Here is a 22,703-nt window from a genome sequence, read left to right as displayed (position 1 = left end):
TCATTGTTCTTCCTCTGTCATCTATGGTTACCTGCAAGGAAACACGTGCCGTCATCATTGCTTTGCACAAAAAGGGCTTCACAGGCAAGGATATTGCTGCCAGTAAGATTGCACCTAAATCAACCATTTATCGGATCATCAAGAACTTCAAGGAGAGCGGTTCAATTGTTGTGAAGAAGGCTTCATGGCACCCAAAAAGTCCAGCAAGCGCCAGGACCGTCTCCTAAAGTTGACTCAGCTGCGTGATCGGGGCACCACCAGTACAGAGCTTGCTCAGGAATAGAGGCAGGCAGGTGTGAGTGCATCTGCACGCACAGTGAGGCGTAGACTTTTGGAGGATGGCCTAGTGTCAAGAAGGGCATCAAAGAAGCCACTTCTCTCCAGGAAAAACATCAGGGACAGACTGACATTCTGCAAAAGGTACAGGGATTGGACTGCTGAGGACTGGGGTAAAGTCATTGTCTCTGATGAATCCCCTTTCCGATTGATTTGGGCATCCGGAAAAAAGCTTGTCCGGAGAAGACAAGGTGAGCGCTAGCATCAGTCCTGTGTCATGCCAACAGTAAAGCATCCTGAGAACATTTATGTGTGGGGTTACTTCTCAGCCAATGGAGTGGGCTCACTCACAATTTTGCCTAAGAACACAGCCATGAATAAAGAATGGTACCAAGACATCCTCCGAGAGAAACTTCTCCCAACCATCCAGGAACAGTTTGGTGATGAAAAATGCCTTTTCCAGCATGATGGAGCACCTTGCCATAAGTCCTAAGTGATAACTAAGTGGCTTGGGGAACAAAACATTGATATTTTGGGTCCATGGCCAGGAAACTCACCAAACCTTAATCCCATTGAGAACTTGTGGTCAATCCTCAAGAAACGGGTGGACAAACAAAAACCCACAAATTCTGACAAATTCCAAGCATTGATTATGCAAGAATGGGCAGCCATCAGTCAGGATGTGGCCCAGAAGTTAATTGACGGCATGCCAGGGCGGATTGCAGAGGTCTTGAAAAAGAAGGGTCAACACTGCAAATATTGACTCTTTGTATCAACTTCATGTAATTGTCAATAAAAGCCTTTGACACTTATGAAATGCTTGTAATTATACTTCAGTATTCCATAGTACCATCTGACAAAGACATCTAAAGACACTGAAGCAGAAAACTTTGTGAAAATTTAAATTTGTGTCATTCTCAACTTTTGACCACGACTGTACATTACTCATCTCATAAACTCAGCAAAAAAAGAAATGTCCTCTCACTGTCAATTGCGTTTATTTTCAGCAAACTTAACATAAGTAAATATTTGAATGAACACAAGATTCCACAACTGAGACATAAACTGAACAAGTTCCACAGACATGTGACTAACATAAATGGAATAATGTGTCCCTGAACAAAGGGGGGGGGGGTCAAAATCAAAAGTAACAGTCAGTATCTGGTGTGACCACCAGCTTCATTAAGTACTGCAGTGCATCTCCTCCTCATGGACTGCACCAGATTTGCCAGTTCTTCCTGTGAGATGTTACCCCACGCTCCAACAGGTCCCAGACGTGCTCAATGGGATTGAGATCCAGGCTCTTCGCTGGCCATGGCAGAACACTGACATTCCTGTCTTGCAGGAAATCACGCACAGAACGAGCAGTATGGCTGGTGGCATTGTCATGCGGAGGGTCATGTCAGGATGAGCCTGCAGGAAGCGTACCACATGAGGGAGGAGGATGTCTTACCTGTAATGCACAGCGTTGAGATTGTCTGCAATAACAAGCTCAGTGTGATGTTGCTGTTCCAGAGTACAGGTGCTCCAGAGTACAGGCCTCGGTGTAACGCTCATTCCTTCGACGATTAACGCGAATCCGACCATCACGCCTGGTGAGACAATGCTGCGACTCGTCAGATAAGAGCACTTTTTGCCAGTCCTGTCTGGTCCAGAGACAGTGGGTTTGTGCCCATTGGCGACGTTGTTGCTGGTGATGTCTGGTGAGGACCAGCCTTACAATAGGCCTACAAGCCCTGTCCAGCCTCTCTCAGCTTATTGCGGACAGTCTGAGCACTGATGGAGGGATTGTGCGTTCCTGGTGTAACTTGGGCAGTTGTTGTTGCCACCCTGTACCTGTCCCGCAGGTGTGATGTTCGGATGTACCGATCCTGTGCAGGTGTTGTTACACGTGGTCTGCCACTGCGAGGACGATCATCTCTCCATCCTGTCTCCCTGTAGCCCTGTCTTAGGTGTCTCACAGTACGGACATTGCAATTTATTGCCCTGGCCACATCTGCAGTCCTGATGCCTCCTTGCAGCATGCCTAAGGCACGTTCACACAGATGAGCAGGGACCCTGGGCATCTTTTTTGTTTGTTTTTCAGAGTCAGTAGAAAGACCTCTTTAGTGTCCTAGGTTTTCATAACTGTGACCTTAATTGCCTACCGTCTGTAAGCTGTTAGTGTCTTAACGACCGTTTCACAGGTGCATGTTCATTAATTGTTTACTGTTCATTGAACAAGCATGGGAAACAGTGTTAAACCCTTTACAATGAAGATCTGTGAAGTTATTTGGATGTTTACGAATTATCTTTGAAAGACAGGGTCCTGAACAAGGGATGTTTCTTTTTTTGCTGAGTTTATGTATATACTGCTCTATACCATCTACTGCATCTTGCCCATGCTGCACGGCCATCGCTCATCCATATATTTATATGTACATATTCTTTTTCATCCCTTTACATTTGTGTGTCTAAGGTAGCTGTTGTGAATTTGTTAGATTACTTGTTATATATTACTGCATTGTCAGAACTAGAAGCACAAGCATTTCTCTACACTTGCATTAACATCTGCTAACCATGTGTATGTGACGCGTTTATATGTATATTCCCTTTCCATTGTTGAGTATTTCTTATACAGCAAATATATTGCATCGTTTTAAATCTTTATAAAATATTAGGCCATATCTTCTTGCTGTGGGATAATCTACACAGCATATCATATATTCATAAGGACCTATCGATGAGTATGTAGAGCCACCACAATGAGCTTCAGAGGCACTGGACTTTCAATTACAGCACATGAAAGTATAGCACAGTAACCCACATTGTTGAATTAAGGATGGTGATTATGTCTCTTCTCTGATACAGGTAAATTCACCGCACCAGTGAGAGGAGCATACTACTTCAGATATACTGTTGCAGGGGCTGACAGTGCATCCAGCAGGGGTGCAGCACTTAAGAACACCGCTACGATGATGTATATTTTAGACAATGAGAGTCACAGGCCTTGATCATTTCTCCAGTGTGATCACACTACAGCTGCAGAAATGGGACACGGTCAACATGCGCTTGGGTCCTAAGCAAAAAGTCTATGATGATACTCAACCATAACTCATTCAGTGGCTTCCTGCTCTTTGCGTGGTGAGCACGGAGATGTGAGAACTGGGCTTGTTTGTACATGAGAACAGCTGACATTTTTGGAAGGTCAATAAAAGTTGCATGTTTAGTTGTATCAGTCACAGAGTACATTGAATACAATTAAATACAAATTCATTGATAAGTTAGAAGTGCCTGAAAGTACAACACTCTGACAAATAATCCAGCGGCACATTGGTGCACCTATTGCAAAACTAATTTTTAGCATGTAGTTTTTAAATACTAAGACTGAAGATGAGTCACCATGTTAGATGTTTATAGTGTACCTCCCCTATTGTGGGTAAGGACCGGAATCATTGACCACAATTACATGCGGACAGTATTCCAGTTAATAGCTCATATCTGCTTAAGGTCTTATTCAGGATAAGCTGTTTACACACACCTTTGATATCCCACTAACAAGTATCCCTGAATAAACCTCATTCATATGGGTTAAAAGACTACCTGAAATATGGACACTGACTGTAGACTTATATCCACACATGAGGCATATATTAACTCTTGCAGTAAATATACACAAATATTGATGTCGTGGAGAACTTTTTCAGCACAGAGAAAATGCATGTGAAATGTGTTGACACTTATGCAGACAGTATCAACCACAAAATATGCACCCAAGACAAGTTATTTTTAATTTCCTTAAAACCGACATGGACATCTTGCTCAAGACTATCGTTCCACTGTGTGTTTTCTCCCCGGTGCCTAAACGAAACAGGCAACTTTGCTGGTGATTAATGTATTATCAATGCAAGACATTCTGGTGAGACCAGTCTTCTGGGGCAACAAGTTGACAGAAGGGACATGTAGGGTTAACTATAGTTGACTAATATCAGAAATTTGGCCTACTGAAATTTCAATAAGCAGAAAGTTCTCTAAATTAGGGGTAAAGGTAGCCAGCAAGCTACGGTCCAGTACAGAGTATCAACAAAATAAATTATGGTGGATTGACCTGCACAGGTAACCTACTTGAAGTGATTTGTTTGACCATCACATGACATCACAATATGCAAAACTGGGCCTGCACACCCTGCAAAAAACAGCAAACTGGATAAGATTTGTACATGCCACAGTAGCCCACCCCCGCCAAAAATCTAAATACAAGTTTTCGGGTCAATGTAAACGGGATATGTTTATATGCGTCAACTCAAGTAGAATACACAAGTACCCTGAACAGTACAGGAAATTTGTGCGCATGTAAACGTGGTCAATAGGTTTGTTACCTTGGCATAGAAACCCAAGCCTAATGCACCAGTGCTCTGTAATGTCTGAAACAATAGTTTATCCCACTTTGGTACCACCCATGTTCATTTGACAGACCGTTTGTTGGAGAATAAACACAAACATATCCCCATCTGAGTTTAAACTTTTATTTATGTCAGGCAAGACAAGGTAAATAACACATTTTTATTCATGAATTGAACAAGTTTCATAGTTTATGGCATGGATGAGAGATCAGCTCAGGGAGTATAAAACAGATTATTTCTATGGAGAGTTCAAAGAAAATTCAGTAGAGGGCAGCAAACCAAATGCAACATTGCCAGATGATCAGTACATTCTGCTTTCAGGAAATGAAGACGAAAGTGTCCTCTCCCATCCTAATGATAAAAAGAAAGTCTCAAAAACAAATGGTATACAAATATGCTCAATGTCCATATAGGAATTAGCTCTAAAAACATTGAGTTTTCCCCTGTAGCTCTCATGGCAGTAGGCTTTTAGTGAAGGGCAATTGTGTTCTACAGTAACACCCCCCCCCCCCCCACACAACCTATGCTAAGTAGTGAGGAGCTGTAGCCTACCTGGTACTCTTCCAGTTGTCTGCAGGGCATGAAGCCACAGAGCGCAGCATCCACAGGGTCTTCAGCACTCGCTTCCCATCAGGCAGTTGGAAACACTGACCAACCCAAGCGCTACAGGAACCTGGGGGGGACAGGCGATACGATGCAATTGCATCACAGCCATTGTTACAGTCAAGGTCATTCAGATTGAGACTAGGGCCACATTGTGGAAGGTTGGAGATAGAAGTGGTGCAATTAGTGGTACAAAATAGATTTCCTAACATTGCACAACATTATGCTGCAGTTATCTTGCTCCTTTGCACCCCAGTATCTCTACCATTAGTCTTAATTTGCTATATTGTAATTACTTTGCCACCATGGCCTATTTATTGCCTTACCTCCCTTAACCTACCTCATTTGCACATGCTGTATATAGACTTTTTCTACTGTATGTTTGTTTATTCCATGTGTAACCCTGTTGTTGTACGTGTCAAACTGCTTTGCGTCCTCTTGGCCAGGTCGCAGTTGCAAATGAGAACTTGTTCTCAACTAGCCTACCTGGTTAAATAAAGGTGAAATAAAAATAAACTGCCTTGCTGAACACATTCCAGGGTTTACACACCTGCCTCCCATAACACAGAGAAAGCCACAGAGGTTCGCAGACCCCGATTACTAGTCACACCCAGTAACTTGGCCTGTTGTTCTGGACCCGTGACTCCTGGAGCAGTCTCCACTGCACTCTGATAAAGGCCTCGGAGCTCAGAACCGACCGCCTCAATATCAAGCACAGAGCCCAGCTCATTTCGCCACACTCCCGTCACATTGCATGGGATTGCCTAGAAGAACACATGCAAAATAAGGTCACCACTACTGTGTCAATAATAGCAGACACACTTCATGACGTAGTATATTTAAAACAGGAAGTAAAATCAAGTCTCAGATTTCTATCTACTACATGATCTGTATTGTTACACTGCTCAAATTGTAATAGTGGAGCCCACTGATTAATTGTATTTTTACCTGAGGTAGCAGCAGTCCCAAAATCACAGCATGGACACTGATATACTTTGCAACAAAACTCTTCATGTTTGATTATTTCAAGTTGCTTTGCTGAACAGCTCATTCCCTTCTTATACTGATTTACCAAGTTACTATACACTCCCCCAAACCAATCAGCACCTGCCCTTTCTAACAAGACTTAATTCATGAACAGGGTGTAGATCTCAATAGTCTAGCTGTCACTTCTTACCAGCAGTTAAAAATCAATGCAGATTGAGGAAAAGAGGACTATTGAAATTCACCCCTAATTTGAACATTTGCAGCAGGTGTTTCTTCTCTGTCAACACAAGTCCTCTCACAAGAGTTTCTAGTTTGTTGGCTGTAGGTTAACCGATTGGCCAGTACACCCGTCTCGACATATCTCGAACATGAACCAGGTTTCCATCCAAACGTTTTATGTGAGTAAGGTACGTCGGATAGGAAATGTCATAACAGGCCTGATGGAAACAGAACATTTTGTCGGTAAACTTTCACAATTTCCACGAAACAAAATAACCTAGACATGGTGGATCTTTTGTGCCGGTAAAATTAACTATGCGAGCAATGTCGGTGGAAACGACTTTATGCGAAAATATTCATAAAATAACCGTCATATCGAAGTAAACTTGTGATTCACGCAATGATATGGTGTGTGGTCCTCCCACTACTACTCGTCGGGGAAGCATGCACTTTATTAGGCTACATATGAAATACATGATGATGAACTTCACAGGGTGGTGAAAGTGCACGGTATGTGCTTGACGCTCCTTTCCAATAAATATCGAGGGTCTTATTCTGGTGATATCAATGATTGACTAACATTTGACAAATAAAATAATATCCCTCTTTTGTCCATAATAATGTCATCGTTTTGGCTAGAGTGCACGTGCCAATACCAGAATGGGCACATTGGCTACGTAACGCAACATTCTTTTGTGACAAAAACATCAGTAGAGTTGAAAATGCAACGGAAACCCATTTAACTTGTATTTTTTATTCAGTACGTGGGAATTTAACCACAAAAGTTATGTCATCACGCACAGACTTGTATCCGCAACAAGTCCATATGATGGAAATACGTCTCTGGTGTGAAAATGCACATGTTTTGTTCATGCGGACTTTAGAATATTCGCATAATAATCTGTCGCCAATTGTATGGAAATCTAGCTATGGACGATGATAAATTCAGCATTATATCATCCTGGGCATATATTTGATACGCATCATCAATTCAGTCCATACAGAAAACAATGTGTTATGTTGATCAATAGAGGGTGCTATTTTATTGGACTTGAACAAGCTTACTCCATGAGAGCTGGAAAGCATAATTGTCAACAACCTATAACAAACATTAATTAAACTGTAAAGAACCATGTGCCATAGTGAATGTATGACTGGACTAACATTACGTTTGTATATCTTCCTCACATAGATATTTATTTATTTAATTTTTTTATTTAACCTTTATTTAACCAGGTAGGCTAGTTGAGAACAAGTTCTCATTTGCAACTGCGACCTGGCCAAGATAAAGCATAGCAATTCGACACATACAACAACACAGAGTTACACATGGAATAAACAAAACATAGTCAATAATACAGTAGAACAAAAAGAAAACAAAACGTTGATATACTTGGAGTGCAAATGAGGTAAGATACAGGAGTTAAGGCAATAAATAGGCCATGGTGGCGAAGAAATTACAATATAGCAATTAAAACACTGGAATAGTAGATGCGCAGAAGATGAATGTGCAAGTAGAGATACTGGGGTGCAAAGGAGCAAAATAAATGAATAAATACAGTATGGGGATGAGGTAGGTAGATAGATGGGCTGTTTACAGATGGGCTATGTACAGGTGCAGTGATCTGTGAGCTGCTCTGACAGCTGGTGCTTAAAGCTAGTGAGGGAGATATGAGTCTCCAGCTTCAGAGATTTTTGCAGTTCGTTCCAGTCATTGGCAGCAGAGAACTGGAAGGAAAGACGACCAAAGGAGGAATTGGCTTTGGGGGTGACCAGTGAGATATACCTGCTGGAGCGCGTGCTACGAGTGGGTGCTGCTATGGTGACCAGTGAGCTGAGATAAGGTGGGGCTTTACCTAGCAGAGACGTGTAGATAATCTGTAGCCAGTGGGTTTGGCGACGAGTATGAAGCGAGGGCCAATCAACGAGAGCGTACAGGTCGCAATGGTGGGTAGTATATGGGGCTTTGGTGACAAAACGGATGGCACTGTGATAGACTGCATCCAGTTTGTTGAGTAGAGTGTTGGAGGCAATTTTATAGATGACATCACCGAAGTCGAGGATCGGTAGGATGGTCAGTTTTACGAGGGTATGTTTGCCAGCATGAGTGAAGGATGCTTTGTTGCGATATAGGAAGCAAAATTCTAGATGTAATTTTGGATTGGAGATGCTTAATGTGAGTCTGGAAGGAGAGTTTACAGTCTAACCAGACACCTAGGTATTTGTAGTTGTCCACGTATTCTAAGTCAGAACCGTCCAGAGTAGTGATGCTGGACGGGCGTGCAGGTGCGGGCAGTGATCGGTTGAATAGCATACATTTAGTTTTACTTGCGTTTAAGAGCAGTTGGAGGCCACGGAAGGAGAGTTGTATGGCATTGAAGCTCGTCTTGAGGTTAGTTAACACAGTGTCCAAAGAGGGGCCAGAAGTATACAGAATGCTGTTGTCTGCATAGAGGTGGATCAGAGAATCACCAGCAGCAAGAGCAACATCATTGATGTATACAGAGAAGAGAGTCGGCCCGAGGATTGAACCCTGTGGCACCCCCATAGAGACTGCCAGAGGTCCGGACAACAGGCCCTCCGATTTGACACACTGAACTCTACCAGAGAAGTAGTTGGTAAACCAGGCGAGGCAATCATTTGAGAAACCAAGGCTGTCGAGTCTGCCAATAAGAATGTGGTGATTGACAGAGACAAAAGCCTTGGCCAGGTCGATGAATACGGCTGCACAGTAATGTCTCTTATCGATGGCGGTTATGATGTCGTTTAGGACCTTGAACGTGGCTGAGGTGCACCCATGACCAGCTCTGAAACCAGATTGCATAGCGGAGAAGGTACGGTGGGATTCAAAATGGTCGGTAATCTGTTTGTTAACTTGGCTTTCGAAGACCTTAGAAAGACAGGGTAGGATAGATATAGGTCTGTAGCAGATTGGGTCTAGAGTGTCACCCCCTTTGAAGAGGGGGATGACCGCAGCAGCTTTCCAATCTTTGGGAACCTCAGACGATACGAAAGAGAGGTTGAACAGGCTAGTAATAGGGGTTGCAACAATTTCGGCAGATAATTTTAGAAAGAGTGGGTCCATATTGTCTAGCCCGGCTGATTTGTAGGGGTCCAGATTTTGCAGCTCTTTCAGAACATCAGCTATCTGGATTTGGGTGAAGGAGAAATGGTGGGGGCTTTGGCGGGTTGCTGTGGAGGGTGCCGGGCAGTTGACCGGGGTAGGGGTAGCCAGATGGAAAGCATGGCCAGCCGTAGAGAAATGTTTATTGAAATTCTCAATTATAGTGGATTTATCAGTGGTGACAGTGTTTCCTAGCCTCAGAGCAGTGGGCAGCTGGGAGGAGGTGCTCTTATTCTCCATGGACTTTTCAGTGTCCCAGAACTTTTTTGAGTTAGTACTACAGGATGCAAATTTCTGTTTGAAAAAGCTAGCCTTAGCTGTCCTAGCTGCCTGTGTATATTTGTTACTAACTTCCCTGAAAAGTTGCATATCAAGGGGGCTGTTCGATGCTAATGCAGAATGCCACAGGATGTTTTTGTGGTTGTCAAGGGCAGACAGGTCTGGAGTGAACCAAGGACTATATCTATTCCTAGTTCTACATTTTTTGAATGGGGCATGCTTATTTAAGATGGTGAGGAAGGCACCTTTTTTTAAATTTTATTTAAAATAAAAAAATTATCCCCTTTTCTCCCCAATTTTCGTGGTATCCAATCGCTAGTAATTACTATCTTGTCTCATCGCTACAACTCCCGTACGGGCTCGGGAGAGACGAAGGTCAAAAGCCATGCGTCCTCCGAAGCACAACCCAACCAAGCCGCACTGCTTCTTAACACAGCGCCCCTCCAACCCGGAAGCCAGCCGCACCAATGCGTCGGGGGAAACACCGTGCACCTGGCCCCCTTGGTTAGCGCGCACTGTGCCCGGCCCGCCACAGGAGTCGCTGGAGCGCGATGAGACAAGGATATCCCTACCGGCCAAACCCTCCCTAACCCAGACGACGCTAGGCCAATTGTGCGTCGCCCCACGGACCCCCCGGTCGCGGCCGGCTGCGACAGAGCCTGGGCGCGAACCCAGAGACTCTGGTGGCGCAGCTAGCACTGCGATGCAGTGCCCTAGACCACTGCGCCACCCGGGAGGCCCTAGGAAGGCACTTTTAAAGAATAGCCAGGCATCATCTACTGACGGGATGAGGTCAATGTCATTCCAGGATACCCCGGCCAGGTCGATTAGAAAGGCCTGCTCGCAGAAATGTTTTATAGTTAGCGTTGGAGATTTCAGGGTTTTTGGTGGTTTTCCAAGCCAGGATTCAGACATGGCTAACACATCTGGGTTAGCAGAGTGTGGTAAAGCAGTGAGTAAAACAAACTTAAGGAGTAGGCTTCTAATGTTAACATGCATGAAACCAAGGCTTTTACGGTTACAGAAATCAACAATTGAGGGCACCTGGGGAGTGGGAGTGGAGCTAGGCACTGCAGGACCTGGATTAACCTCTACATCACCAGAGGAACAGAGGTGAAGTAGGATAAGGGTACGGCTAAACTGGCCGTCTAGCACGTTCGGAACAGAGAGTAAAAGGAGCAGGTTTCTGGGCACGATAGCATAGATTCAAGGCATAGTGTACAGACAAAGGTAAGGTAGGATGTGAGTACATTGGAGGTAAACTTAGGCATTGAGTAATGATGAGAGAGATATAGTCTCTAGAGACGTTTAAACCAGGTGATGTCGTCGCATATGTAGGAGGTGGGACAACATGGTTGGTTAAGGCATATTGAGCAGGGCTAGAGGCTCTACAGTGAAATAAGACAGTAATCACTAACCAGGACGGTAACGGACGAGGCATATTGATATTAGAGAGAGGCATGCGTAGCCAAGTGAACATATGGGTCCAGTGAGTGGTTGGGGTGACTGGGGACACGGCGATTCAGACAGTTAGCAGGCCGATGCTAACACACTAACAGTTAGTAGGCCGGGGCTAAACAACCTAGCAGTTAGCAGACCGGGGCTGGCAAGCTAGCAGTTAGCAGACCGGGTTAGCAAGCAAGCAGTTAGCAGGGGCTAGCAGTTAGCAGACCGCGGGAGGCAAGCTAGCAGTTAGTAGACCGGGGCTAGCAAGTTAGCCTTTGGGGGACGTCGCGATGGGGGTAAGTCTGTTTTTGCCTCTTCGTGCGGTGACGTCGATAGACCAGTCGTGGAGTTAGTAGGGTTCCAAGTAGCTCTAGGTAGGTAGCAGGCCTAGCAAGTTAGCAAATATATATAATTCTGAAAACTGTCTTTGAAATTGGTAGGCCACTACAGCGATGCAATTTTGATTCATAGGTAAATGGACCAACTCAGATACATTCCTTGGTCGCATCACCTCACCAGTAACATAAGGTTACTCGTGTGGTGATGTGGTTAACTATTTTCGGACAGCTTTTCGAAATTGATTTTCACTTTTTCATTAATAAACCCCATACCAGACACTCTCCGTCGGGTTATATTCTACTGAAGGCTTGAGGGGTAAATGTGTCAGTCAGAGTAGAGCAGTGAGCACATTGTGAAAGCAATAAAGACTTGCCAGTCACCTTATGTAATCAACACCATGAAAGAATCTCAATTGCATACTCCAAGCATGACCTCGCCTCATTGTAAAAACCCATTGGATGAGAAAGCCAGAGGTCCCTCCCCTTTGACCTTATCCACCAATGGGCTTTGAGCAGTAGGAAGGAGTACGCTATTTAGATTTTCCCATGACTAGGCATATTCTACCCCACCTCAAGAACTGTGACTTTTAAAATAGATGGTGGTTCTTTTGGGCTTGATGGGTAGTAGTTTACACTAAAATTCAATATCCTGTCTTAATTTAACTGACGGAAATTACACACTATGGTTTTATGGTCTTACTTTTTAAAAAACTATATATTTTAATGAGTGAAACACACTTGACTGGCCTCACATGGGGTAAATTATTTTATTATGATGATCAAACTTTATTGCTTTAGGTGTGGAGAGTGGGGGGGGGGGTGCCAGACAGGTTCCTGTCAGACAGACAGAAACAGCATTATAAACAGTGATGGATTTACAGAATCGTGTGAAGCTGGAAAAATGAGCTTTTTGTTTATTTTTATGTGGTAGTTTATTTACATTGTCTTTGATACTCAAAGATCTTCAAAAGATTCATAATGCAGCTTAGTTAATTTTAAATATCAGGCATTCTGTGTCTATCCATGTTTACAGCATGTAGGACTATACCACCATTACTCATTATACATTTTCCCATATCTCAGTGATATAACATATGTTAAGTAGCCTCCATTTATATTATGATACTCTGTTTCATAAACTTCACATTTTCACTCTAATTTTGTGGGAAATGTTTTCCTCAGAGCACCTTGGTAACCAGGCACGGAGGGCTCTCCATCAAGCAGCATTGAGCAGTGTGGGCGTTCGACACTCATGACAAAGGTGTTCCTCCAATAATCAAAGCCATCGATCCTGGCATCTAAGGGTCATGCAAGGCCATTGATTAGGCTAAACCAGAGGGATCCTTTAATAACCTGGACTCTGAACTCTTGTTGTTTTTCACTGATTTGCCCAGCACATCATTCTGTACTTTTCCTATTTTCTTTGTCAACTTCAATGATTTTTATTTGTTAAAGCTGCATGTACAACCCATATAGGCACAGATGTGTTATTGTAATCTAATCCACTGAAAATAATGACATTGAATGGGTGTCACTGATCTAATACTATAAATATATATATATTATTTGTTTTTTTGTTAGGGTCCCCTGGAGGTCGGGCCCCTCCCCAATATGAACACGTCATAAGCCATGGCAAAATGTTTAGATTTACAGGAAATTAGCTTTAAAACTGCAATATTTTCTCTCTGCCCCATAGCAAAATGTGTATAATTGCAAGCCCAGGAACTAGTGGTCCTTGATGTCAGGCTGAACAGCACTGTGGCTGAGGCCGGGGAACAGAAGAAGGACCTGACACGTCAGAAAACAGAAGTAGTGCAACTGTGGAGTGAGCATTTTGGTACGTACACACAGTGCAGACCCTCTTGTTTACAGGTCTACAATCTCCTCTGGCAGTAACAATACAAAGTCTGTTACTGCTGAAGAGAACAAATTAAAGGATTAATCTCAAAAACAACACCATGGTTTTTGGTAATGTTGTCGTTGGGAGTTAGTGTATTAATTGTGATATATTTCCTTTGGGTCAAGCCCGGGAACTGAAGGCCCTTAATGCCAAGTCAAACAACACTGAGATCCAGCTAGAGGAGCAGGGGGCAGAAGTGGGGAAGCTGAGAGCTATGGTGGATAACCTGAAGAAAGTTGAAGTAGTAGCACTGTGGAGGGAACATTATGGTACGTGCTATTTTACATTTAAGTCAAAAATGACCTCTGTCATACAAAAAAAGGTTTGTGGTACTGCTAAAGAGAACAATACATGATTACACAGATGTTATTTGGTAATGTTGTCATGGGAGGAAGTGTGATATCTTTCCCTTAGCTCAAGCCCGGGAACTGGAGGTCCTTATTACCAGGTCAAACAACACTGAGATCCAGCTACAAGAGCAGGAGTCAGAGGTGGTGGAGCTTAGAGGAGAGGTTGACGAGCTGAAGAAAGCAAGTTCATGTATGGAGAAGTGTACACATTAGCCATCATTACATATAGTGCTTTGAGTTGTTGACTTTACAGTAGCGTAACAATCCGTGCATCGATAATTAGTTGTGCCACAACATTTTTACCTTGTGATGACATTGTGCTCACAGACACACCAAAGGTGTCATTCTCTGCATCTTTATGAATTGGTGGCTACTTTGGACCCTTCCTCAACGACATTTACTATTATTTACTATTATGACCTGATCTACAAGTGAGTAGATGTAAACATCGGAGATGCTTACAGTACATCCACAGCTACCCTGCTGCATTCATCTGTATATTCCCTATCCATTGTTGTGTTTCTTATACAGCAAATATATTGCATCGTTTTAAATCTTTATAAAGTATTAGGCCATATCTTCTTGCTGTGGGATAATCTACACAGCATATCATATATTCATAAGGACCTATAAATGAGTATGTAGAGCCACCACAATGAGCTTCAGAGGCACTGGACTTTCAATTATAGCACATGAAAGTATAGCACAGTAACCCACATTGTTGAATTAAGGATGGTGATTATGTCTCTTCTCTGATACAGGTAAATTCACCGCACCAGTGAGAGGAGCATACTACTTCAGATATACTGTTGCAGGGGCTGACAGTGCATCCAGCAGGGGTGCAGTACTTATTAAGAACACCGCTACGATGATGTATATTTTAGACAATGAGAGTCACAGGCCTTGATCATTTCTCCAGTGTGATCACACTACAGCTGCAGAAATGGGACACGGTCAACATGCGCTTGGGTCCTAAGCAAAAAGTCTATGATACTCAACCATAACTCATTCAGTGGCTTCCTGCTCTTTGCGTGGTGAGCACAGAGATGTGAGAACTGGGCGTGTTTGTACATGAGAACACCTGACATTTTTGGAAGGTCAAATGGGTCAATAAATGTTTTATCACAGTCACTGAGTACATTGAATAAAATTAAATAAAGATTTGCATCGACAAGTTACAGAAGTGCCTGAAATCAGTTGCTTGATTGTACAAAATGCTGACAAATAATCCAGTGGCACATTGGTTAATCTATTGCGAACCTAATAGTATTTAAAAACTACATGATAAAAACAAAGACTGAAGATGAGTCACCATGTAATTAGAGGTTTATAGTGTACCTCTATTGTGGATAAAGATATCCTATGCAGTGTGTAGGGACCGGAATCATTGACCACGATTACATGGACAGTATCCCGCTTTAGGTGTTATTCAGGATAAGCTGTTTACACACACCTTTGATTTCCCGCTAACGAGTAACCCTGAATAAACAGAATATTCCTCAAGTTCATATGGGCTAAATAGAGTAGTAACTGAAATATGAACACTTACTGTAGGCCTATAACATCTCACATACAGCATTTTACTCCTGCAGAAATATGCATTTCTGTCAGTAAAATGTTTATTCATCTTGGAAACTGGAGTGGAGAAAGGATTTTTCAGCACCGAGAAAATTCAAATGCATGTGTAGACACTTATGCAGACAGTATCAACCACAAAACGCACCCAAGACAAGTCATGTTATTTTTAATTTCCTTAAAACCGGTCAAACATGACATGGCCATTTTGCTCAAGACACCGGTTTCAACCCCAGTGCCTAAATGAAACAGGCAACTTTACTGGTGATTACTAATGCAATAATTATCAATGCAAGACATTCTGGTGAGCACTCATGTCTGGGGCAACAAGTTGACAGAAGCTACATGTAGGCCTAACTATGGCCTACCTGAAATTTCAATAAGTAGAAAGTTCTCTAAATTAGGGGTGAAGGTAGCCACTAAGCTACGGTACAGGACAGAGGATCAACAAAATAATTTACGGTGGCTTGACCTGCACAGGTAGCCTACTTTTTGAAGTGATTTGTTTGACCATCACATGACATCACAGAACCCACGATATGCAAAACTGGGCCTGCACACCCTGCAAAAAACAGCAAACTGGATAAGATTTGTACATGCCACAGTAGCCCACCCCCGCCAAAAATCTAAATACAAGTTTTCGGGTCAATGTAAACGGGATATGTTTATATGCGTCAACTCAAGTAGAATACACAAGTACCCTGAACAGTACAGGAAATTTGTGCGCATGTAAACGTGGTCAATAGGTTTGTTACCTTGGCATAGAAACCCAAGCCTAATGCACCAGTGCTCTGTAATGTCTGAAACAATAGTTTATCCCACTTTGGTACCACCCATGTTCATTTGACAGACCGTTTGTTGGAGAATAAACACAAACATATCCCCATCTGAGTTTAAACTTTTATTTATGTCAGGCAAGACAAGGTAAATAACACATTTTTATTCATGAATTGAACAAGTTTCATAGTTTATGGCATGGATGAGAGATCAGCTCAGGGAGTATAAAACAGATTATTTCTATGGAGAGTTCAAAGAAAATTCAGTAGAGGGCAGCAAACCAAATGCAACATTGCCAGATGATCAGTACATTCTGCTTTCAGGAAATGAAGACGAAAGTGTCCTCTCCCATCCTAATGATAAAAAGAAAGTCTCAAAAACAAATGGTATACAAATATGCTCAATGTCCATATAGGAATTAGCTCTAAAAACATTGAGTTTTCCCCTGTAGCTCTCATGGCAGTAGGCTTTTAGTGAAGGGCAATTGTGTTCTACAGTAACACCCCCCCCCCCCACACACACAACCTATGCTAAGTAGTGAGGAGCTGTAGCCTACCTGGTACTCTTCCAGTTGTCTGCAGGGCATGAAGCCACAGAGCGCAGCATCCACAGGGTCTTCAGCACTCGCTTCCCATCAGGCAGTTGGAAACACTGACCAACCCAAGCGCTACAGGAACCTGGGGGGGACAGGCGATACGATGCAATTGCATCACAGCCATTGTTACAGTCAAGGTCATTCAGATTGAGACTAGGGCCACATTGTGGAAGGTTGGAGATAGAAGTGGTGCAATTAGTGGTACAAAATAGATTTCCTAACATTGCACAACATTATGCTGCAGTTATCTTGCTCCTTTGCACCCCAGTATCTCTACCATTAGTCTTAATTTGCTATATTGTAATTACTTTGCCACCATGGCCTATTTATTGCCTTACCTCCCTTAACCTACCTCATTTGCACATGCTGTATATAGACTTTTTCTACTGTATGTTTGTTTATTCCATGTGTAACCCTGTTGTTGTACGTGTCAAACTGCTTTGCGTCCTCTTGGCCAGGTCGCAGTTGCAAATGAGAACTTGTTCTCAACTAGCCTACCTGGTTAAATAAAGGTGAAATAAAAATAAACTGCCTTGCTGAACACATTCCAGGGTTTACACACCTGCCTCCCATAACACAGAGAAAGCCACAGAGGTTCGCAGACCCCGATTACTAGTCACACCCAGTAACTTGGCCTGTTGTTCTGGACCCGTGACTCCTGGAGCAGTCTCCACTGCACTCTGATAAAGGCCTCGGAGCTCAGAACCGACCGCCTCAATATCAAGCACAGAGCCCAGCTCATTTCGCCACACTCCCGTCACATTGCATGGGATTGCCTAGAAGAACACATGCAAAATAAGGTCACCACTACTGTGTCAATAATAGCAGACACACTTCATGACGTAGTATATTTAAAACAGGAAGTAAAATCAAGTCTCAGATTTCTATCTACTACATGATCTGTATTGTTACACTGCTCAAATTGTAATAGTGGAGCCCACTGATTAATTGTATTTTTACCTGAGGTAGCAGCAGTCCCAAAATCACAGCATGGACACTGATATACTTTGCAACAAAACTCTTCATGTTTGATTATTTCAAGTTGCTTTGCTGAACAGCTCATTCCCTTCTTATACTGATTTACCAAGTTACTATACACTCCCCCAAACCAATCAGCACCTGCCCTTTCTAACAAGACTTAATTCATGAACAGGGTGTAGATCTCAATAGTCTAGCTGTCACTTCTTACCAGCAGTTAAAAATCAATGCAGATTGAGGAAAAGAGGACTATTGAAATTCACCCCTAATTTGAACATTTGCAGCAGGTGTTTCTTCTCTGTCAACACAAGTCCTCTCACAAGAGTTTCTAGTTTGTTGGCTGTAGGTTAACCGATTGGCCAGTACACCCGTCTCGACATATCTCGAACATGAACCAGGTTTCCATCCAAACGTTTTATGTGAGTAAGGTACGTCGGATAGGAAATGTCATAACAGGCCTGATGGAAACAGAACATTTTGTCGGTAAACTTTCACAATTTCCACGAAACAAAATAACCTAGACATGGTGGATCTTTTGTGCCGGTAAAATTAACTATGCGAGCAATGTCGGTGGAAACGACTTTATGCGAAAATATTCATAAAATAACCGTCATATCGAAGTAAACTTGTGATTCACGCAATGATATGGTGTGTGGTCCTCCCACTACTACTCGTCGGGGAAGCATGCACTTTATTAGGCTACATATGAAATACATGATGATGAACTTCACAGGGTGGTGAAAGTGCACGGTATGTGCTTGACGCTCCTTTCCAATAAATATCGAGGGTCTTATTCTGGTGATATCAATGATTGACTAACATTTGACAAATAAAATAATATCCCTCTTTTGTCCATAATAATGTCATCGTTTTGGCTAGAGTGCACGTGCCAATACCAGAATGGGCACATTGGCTACGTAACGCAACATTCTTTTGTGACAAAAACATCAGTAGAGTTGAAAATGCAACGGAAACCCATTTAACTTGTATTTTTTATTCAGTACGTGGGAATTTAACCACAAAAGTTATGTCATCACGCACAGACTTGTATCCGCAACAAGTCCATTTGATGTAAACACGTCTCTGGTGTGAAAATGCACATGTTTTATTCATGCAGACTTTAGAATATTCGCATGATAATCTGTCGCCAATTGAATGGAAATCTAGCTATGGACGATGATAAATTCAGCATTATATCATCCTGGGCATATATTTGATACGCATCATCAATTCAATCTATACAGAAAACGATGTGTTATGTTGATCAATAGAGGGTGCTATTTTATTGGACTTGAACAAGGTTACTCCATCACTCCATGAAAGCTGGAAAGCATAATTGTCAACAACCTATAACAAACATTAATTAAACTGTAAAGAACCATGTTCCCTAGTGAATGTATGACTGGACTAACATTACGTATGTTTATCTTCCTCACATAGATATAGCACTCGGAAATCTGTCTTTGAAATTGGTAGGCCACTACAGCAATGCAATTTTGATTCACAGGTAAATGGACCAACTCCGATACATTCCTTGGTCGCATCACCTCACCAGTAACATGAGGTTAATCGTGTGGTGATGTGGTTAACTATTTTCGGACAGCTTATCCAATATCAAAATTATTAGAAATTGATTTTCACTAATTAACCCCATACCAGACAATCTCCGTTGGGTTATATTCTACTGAAGGCTTGAGGGGTAAATGTGTCAGTCAGAGTAGAGCAGTGAGCACATTGTGAAAGCGATAAAGACTTGCCAGTCACCTTATGTAATCAACACCATATGAGAATCTCAATTGCATACTCCAAGCGTCCTCTCGGCTCGCCTCATTCTCAAAACCCATTGGATGAGAAAGCCAGAGGTCCCTCCCCTCTGACCTTATCCTCCAATGGGCTTTGAGCAGTAGGAAGGAGTACGCTATTCAGATTTTCCCATGACTAGGCATATTCTACCCCACCTCAAGAACTGTGACTTTTGAAATAGATGGTGGTTCTTTTGGGCTTGATGGGTAGTAGTTTACACTAAAATTCAATATCCTGTCTTAATTTAACTGACGGAAATTACACACTATGGTTTTATGGTCTTTCTTTAAAAAAAACTATATATTTTAATGAGTGAAACACACTTGACTGGCCTCACATGGGGTAAATTATTTTAATATGACGATCAAACTTTATTGCTTTAGGTGGGGTGTGCGTGCGTGCGTGCGTGGGTGGGTGGGAGGGTGTGTGCCAGACAGCTTCCTGTCAGACAGACAGAAACAGCATTATAATCAGTGATGGATTTACAGAATCGTGTGAAGCTGGAAAAAATGTATTTTTGTATATTGTTATGTGGTAGTTACATTGTCTTCGATACTCAAAGAAGATCTTCAAAAGATTAATTATGCAGCTTAGTTAATTTTAAATATCAGGCATTCTGTGTCTATACATGTTTACAGCATGTAGGACTATACCACCATTACTCATTATACATTTTCTCATATCCCAGTGATATAACATATGTTAAGTAGCCTCCATTTATATTATGATACTCTGTTTCATAAACTTCACATTTTCACTCTAATTTTGTGGGAAATGTTTTCCTCAGCACCTTGGTAACCAGGCACGGAGGGCTCTCCATCAAGCAGCATTGAGCAGTGTGGGCGTTCGACACTTATGACAGAGGTGTTCCTCCAATAATCAAAGCCATTGATCCTTGCATCTAAGGGTCATGCAAGGCCATTGATTAGGCTAAACCAGAGGGATCCTTTAATAACCTGGACTCTGAACTCTTGTTGTTTTTCACTGATTTGCCCAGCACATTATTCTGTACTTTTCCTATTTTCTTTGTCAACTTCAATGATTTTTATTTGTTAAAGCTGCATATACAACCCATATAGGCACAGATGTGTTATTGTAATCTAATCCACTGAAAATAATGGCATGAATGGGTGCCACTGATGTACCACTAATACTATAAATATATATACATATTATTTGTTAGGGTCTGAACGTCGGTCCTTCTCCCCAATATGAACACGTCATAAACCATTGCAAAATGTTTAGATTTACAGGAAATTAGCCTTAAAACTACAACATTTTCTCTCAGCCTCATAGCAAAATATATAGATTAGCAGGAAATTAGCTATACATCTCAACATTTTCTCTCTGCCCCATGGCAAAATGTATATAATTGCAGGCAGTTAGCTGTTTTCCGCAAAAACAACAAATTACAAAAACCTTGCGGGGGCCTTGCGAAACTGCGTGATTTGCCACCGATGGGTGCAAGCAAGATTGCATACATATGATTTGTTATCAATTCTCACACAAGACAAGATCAGTGCCCAAGCACATAACATTTAAGTAATGAATCTAAATACAACCTTCGGTAATGAAATATCTCTCAATGCTCAATGCTGAAACGAGAAAGCTGTCGGGCCAAATGAGTTACATTCTCTGGCATAGACAAAATTGTGTTTGCGTGGATAGTGTGTCACATTAGATTAGCATAATGCGCTACCTGCTGCACTACAGAACACACCAGTCTTGATAGCCCTGTTTGCTTTTGAAGTGGACCAAAGCCCAAAAGTAGGATGTTGGGATTCAACAGACAGCCTCAATTCATCATGGAAAATTTGGCAGTTCACAGACGAAAATTATTGCAGCTGACATGTTATATATGGGTACCTGCTCCACTAGATCACACAACAGGGATTGTCTGACATGTTAAAAGGGCCTTCTCCATTATAGATCACACATCTTTTTGGAGATGAGTTGATGAAAAATAAAACCCCATTTTGATTACCACTAGCTGACAGACAAAAGTATCTCAATTGATTTGGATTTCAGTTTACATCGGTTTACATCAGATTTGCTCCCCCTAATTTATTGTGACTGCTCAAGAGTGATGTATTGGTAGCTATTTGGTGCATATTTTTGTTTCAGAACCAGGACTAGACTAGGAAAAGACTGTTGGAACCACCCAGAAGCCACACACTCATGATGAGGGCAGCCGCGGTTTCCTCCCCACCCAATAGAGACGAAGGTCATGAGAGCGCACCTGAGCAGTGGGAGGTTGATCCCCAACCGTTGCCATCAACTGTTGTCGATGATACTCCGCTTTTAAATCCCCCATCTTTAACCCGATGTATGACTCTTGTTCCGGATGCTTTGTACAGACGACAGAATCCGAGAGGAGAGTGGTATGATAACACGGTGTACAGCGACGCCGACCATCACGACCAACAAATCGTTTCGATGAATACATATGAGGACCACAACGGTGTATATCAGACTCAAGTAGAAGAAATCCCTAGGAATTCAGATGTCGAGGCGCACGATTTCGAAAGTCAGTGGGATCATTCTGAGTTCGATCACAGAAACTTCCCTCAGAAAACGTAAGTGCGACACTTGGGAGATAAATCACCATCATAATAGTATCAGGACATTATGTCCTATTAGCAAGAGTATCCCTTATTCTTCAGGTTGAGTCAGTGGAGAAGTCACTTTGATTTTTGTTCGATATTTGATATCAAATCAAATGAACAAGCTTGCCTTTTATAATGTGCAAAATGTCAATATTTACAGCTGCAATATGTAACTTTTTGGGCGACCCAACGAAATTCACATAGACATTTTGTTATAGATCTGTCATTCTCATTGAAAGTCTAAGAAGGGGTATATGTGTTCTATGTGCGCTATTTCTATGCTTCCGGTTCTTAAGTTTCGTTTTTGTGTCTTTTACTTTCAGTTTTGTATGCCAGCTTCAAACGGCTGAAAATATATTTTTAGTTATGGAAAGACATGGCGAAGCGATTTCTAAATCGTGCATCTTTAATTGAAAACTTTTTCTTGGTTGTTTTACATGGCAGGCGACACCACCTAATTGATAT

At 42.2% G+C, this 22,703-nt stretch overlaps 2 protein-coding genes across 2 annotated transcripts; both read right to left on the bottom strand.

Annotated features, from left to right (window-relative positions):
• Positions 1-4,975: 4,975 nt before the first annotated feature.
• LOC120043444 (avidin-related protein 3-like) lies at positions 4,976-6,275 on the bottom strand. Its single transcript, XM_038988033.1, has 4 exons — positions 6,210-6,275; positions 5,812-6,025; positions 5,211-5,331; positions 4,976-5,009 (listed from the first exon to the last, which is right to left on the bottom strand). The coding sequence occupies exons 1-4, from the start codon at positions 6,273-6,275 to the stop codon at positions 4,976-4,978; spliced, it is 435 nt and encodes a 144-aa protein (XP_038843961.1).
• Positions 6,276-16,368: 10,093 nt separating this feature from the next.
• Positions 16,369-22,212, bottom strand: LOC120044260 (avidin-related protein 3-like). The gene is made up of 4 exons (XM_038988867.1): positions 21,872-22,212; positions 17,414-17,627; positions 16,813-16,933; positions 16,369-16,609 (listed from the first exon to the last, which is right to left on the bottom strand). The coding sequence occupies exons 1-4, from the start codon at positions 22,076-22,078 to the stop codon at positions 16,576-16,578; spliced, it is 576 nt and encodes a 191-aa protein (XP_038844795.1). The 5' UTR covers positions 22,079-22,212; the 3' UTR covers positions 16,369-16,575.
• Positions 22,213-22,703: the final 491 nt, after the last annotated feature.

This window comes from Salvelinus namaycush, chromosome 3 (assembly GCF_016432855.1).
Source record: "Salvelinus namaycush isolate Seneca chromosome 3, SaNama_1.0, whole genome shotgun sequence".
In the NCBI taxonomy this organism is placed as follows: Eukaryota; Metazoa; Chordata; class Actinopteri; order Salmoniformes; family Salmonidae; genus Salvelinus; species Salvelinus namaycush.
Note: the sequence above shows the minus strand (reverse complement) of the source record. Positions and strands in the feature narration are given on the sequence as shown.

Bases quoted from the DNA above. Each gene is read 5' to 3' on its own strand.
- LOC120043444 (XM_038988033.1), bottom strand. From the start codon at position 6,275: ATGAAGAGTTTTGTTGCAAAGTATATCAGTGTCCATGCTGTGATTTTG. The intron at 6,026-6,209 runs GTAAAAATACAA...GTGTTCTTCTAG, and splicing joins TGGGACTGCTGCTACCTCAG to GCAATCCCATGCAATGTGAC. The intron at 5,010-5,210 runs GTAGGCTACAGC...TTTTATCATTAG, and splicing joins GACAACTGGAAGAGTACCAG to GATGGGAGAGGACACTTTCG.
- LOC120044260 (XM_038988867.1), bottom strand. From the start codon at position 22,078: ATGTATTCATCGAAACGATTTGTTGGTCGTGATGGTCGGCGTCGCTGT. The intron at 17,628-21,871 runs GTGCGCTCTCAT...GTGTTCTTCTAG, and splicing joins ATCAACCTCCCACTGCTCAG to GCAATCCCATGCAATGTGAC. The intron at 16,934-17,413 runs GTGTGTAAACCC...TGTCCCCCCCAG, and splicing joins CTCTGTGTTATGGGAGGCAG to GTTCCTGTAGCGCTTGGGTT.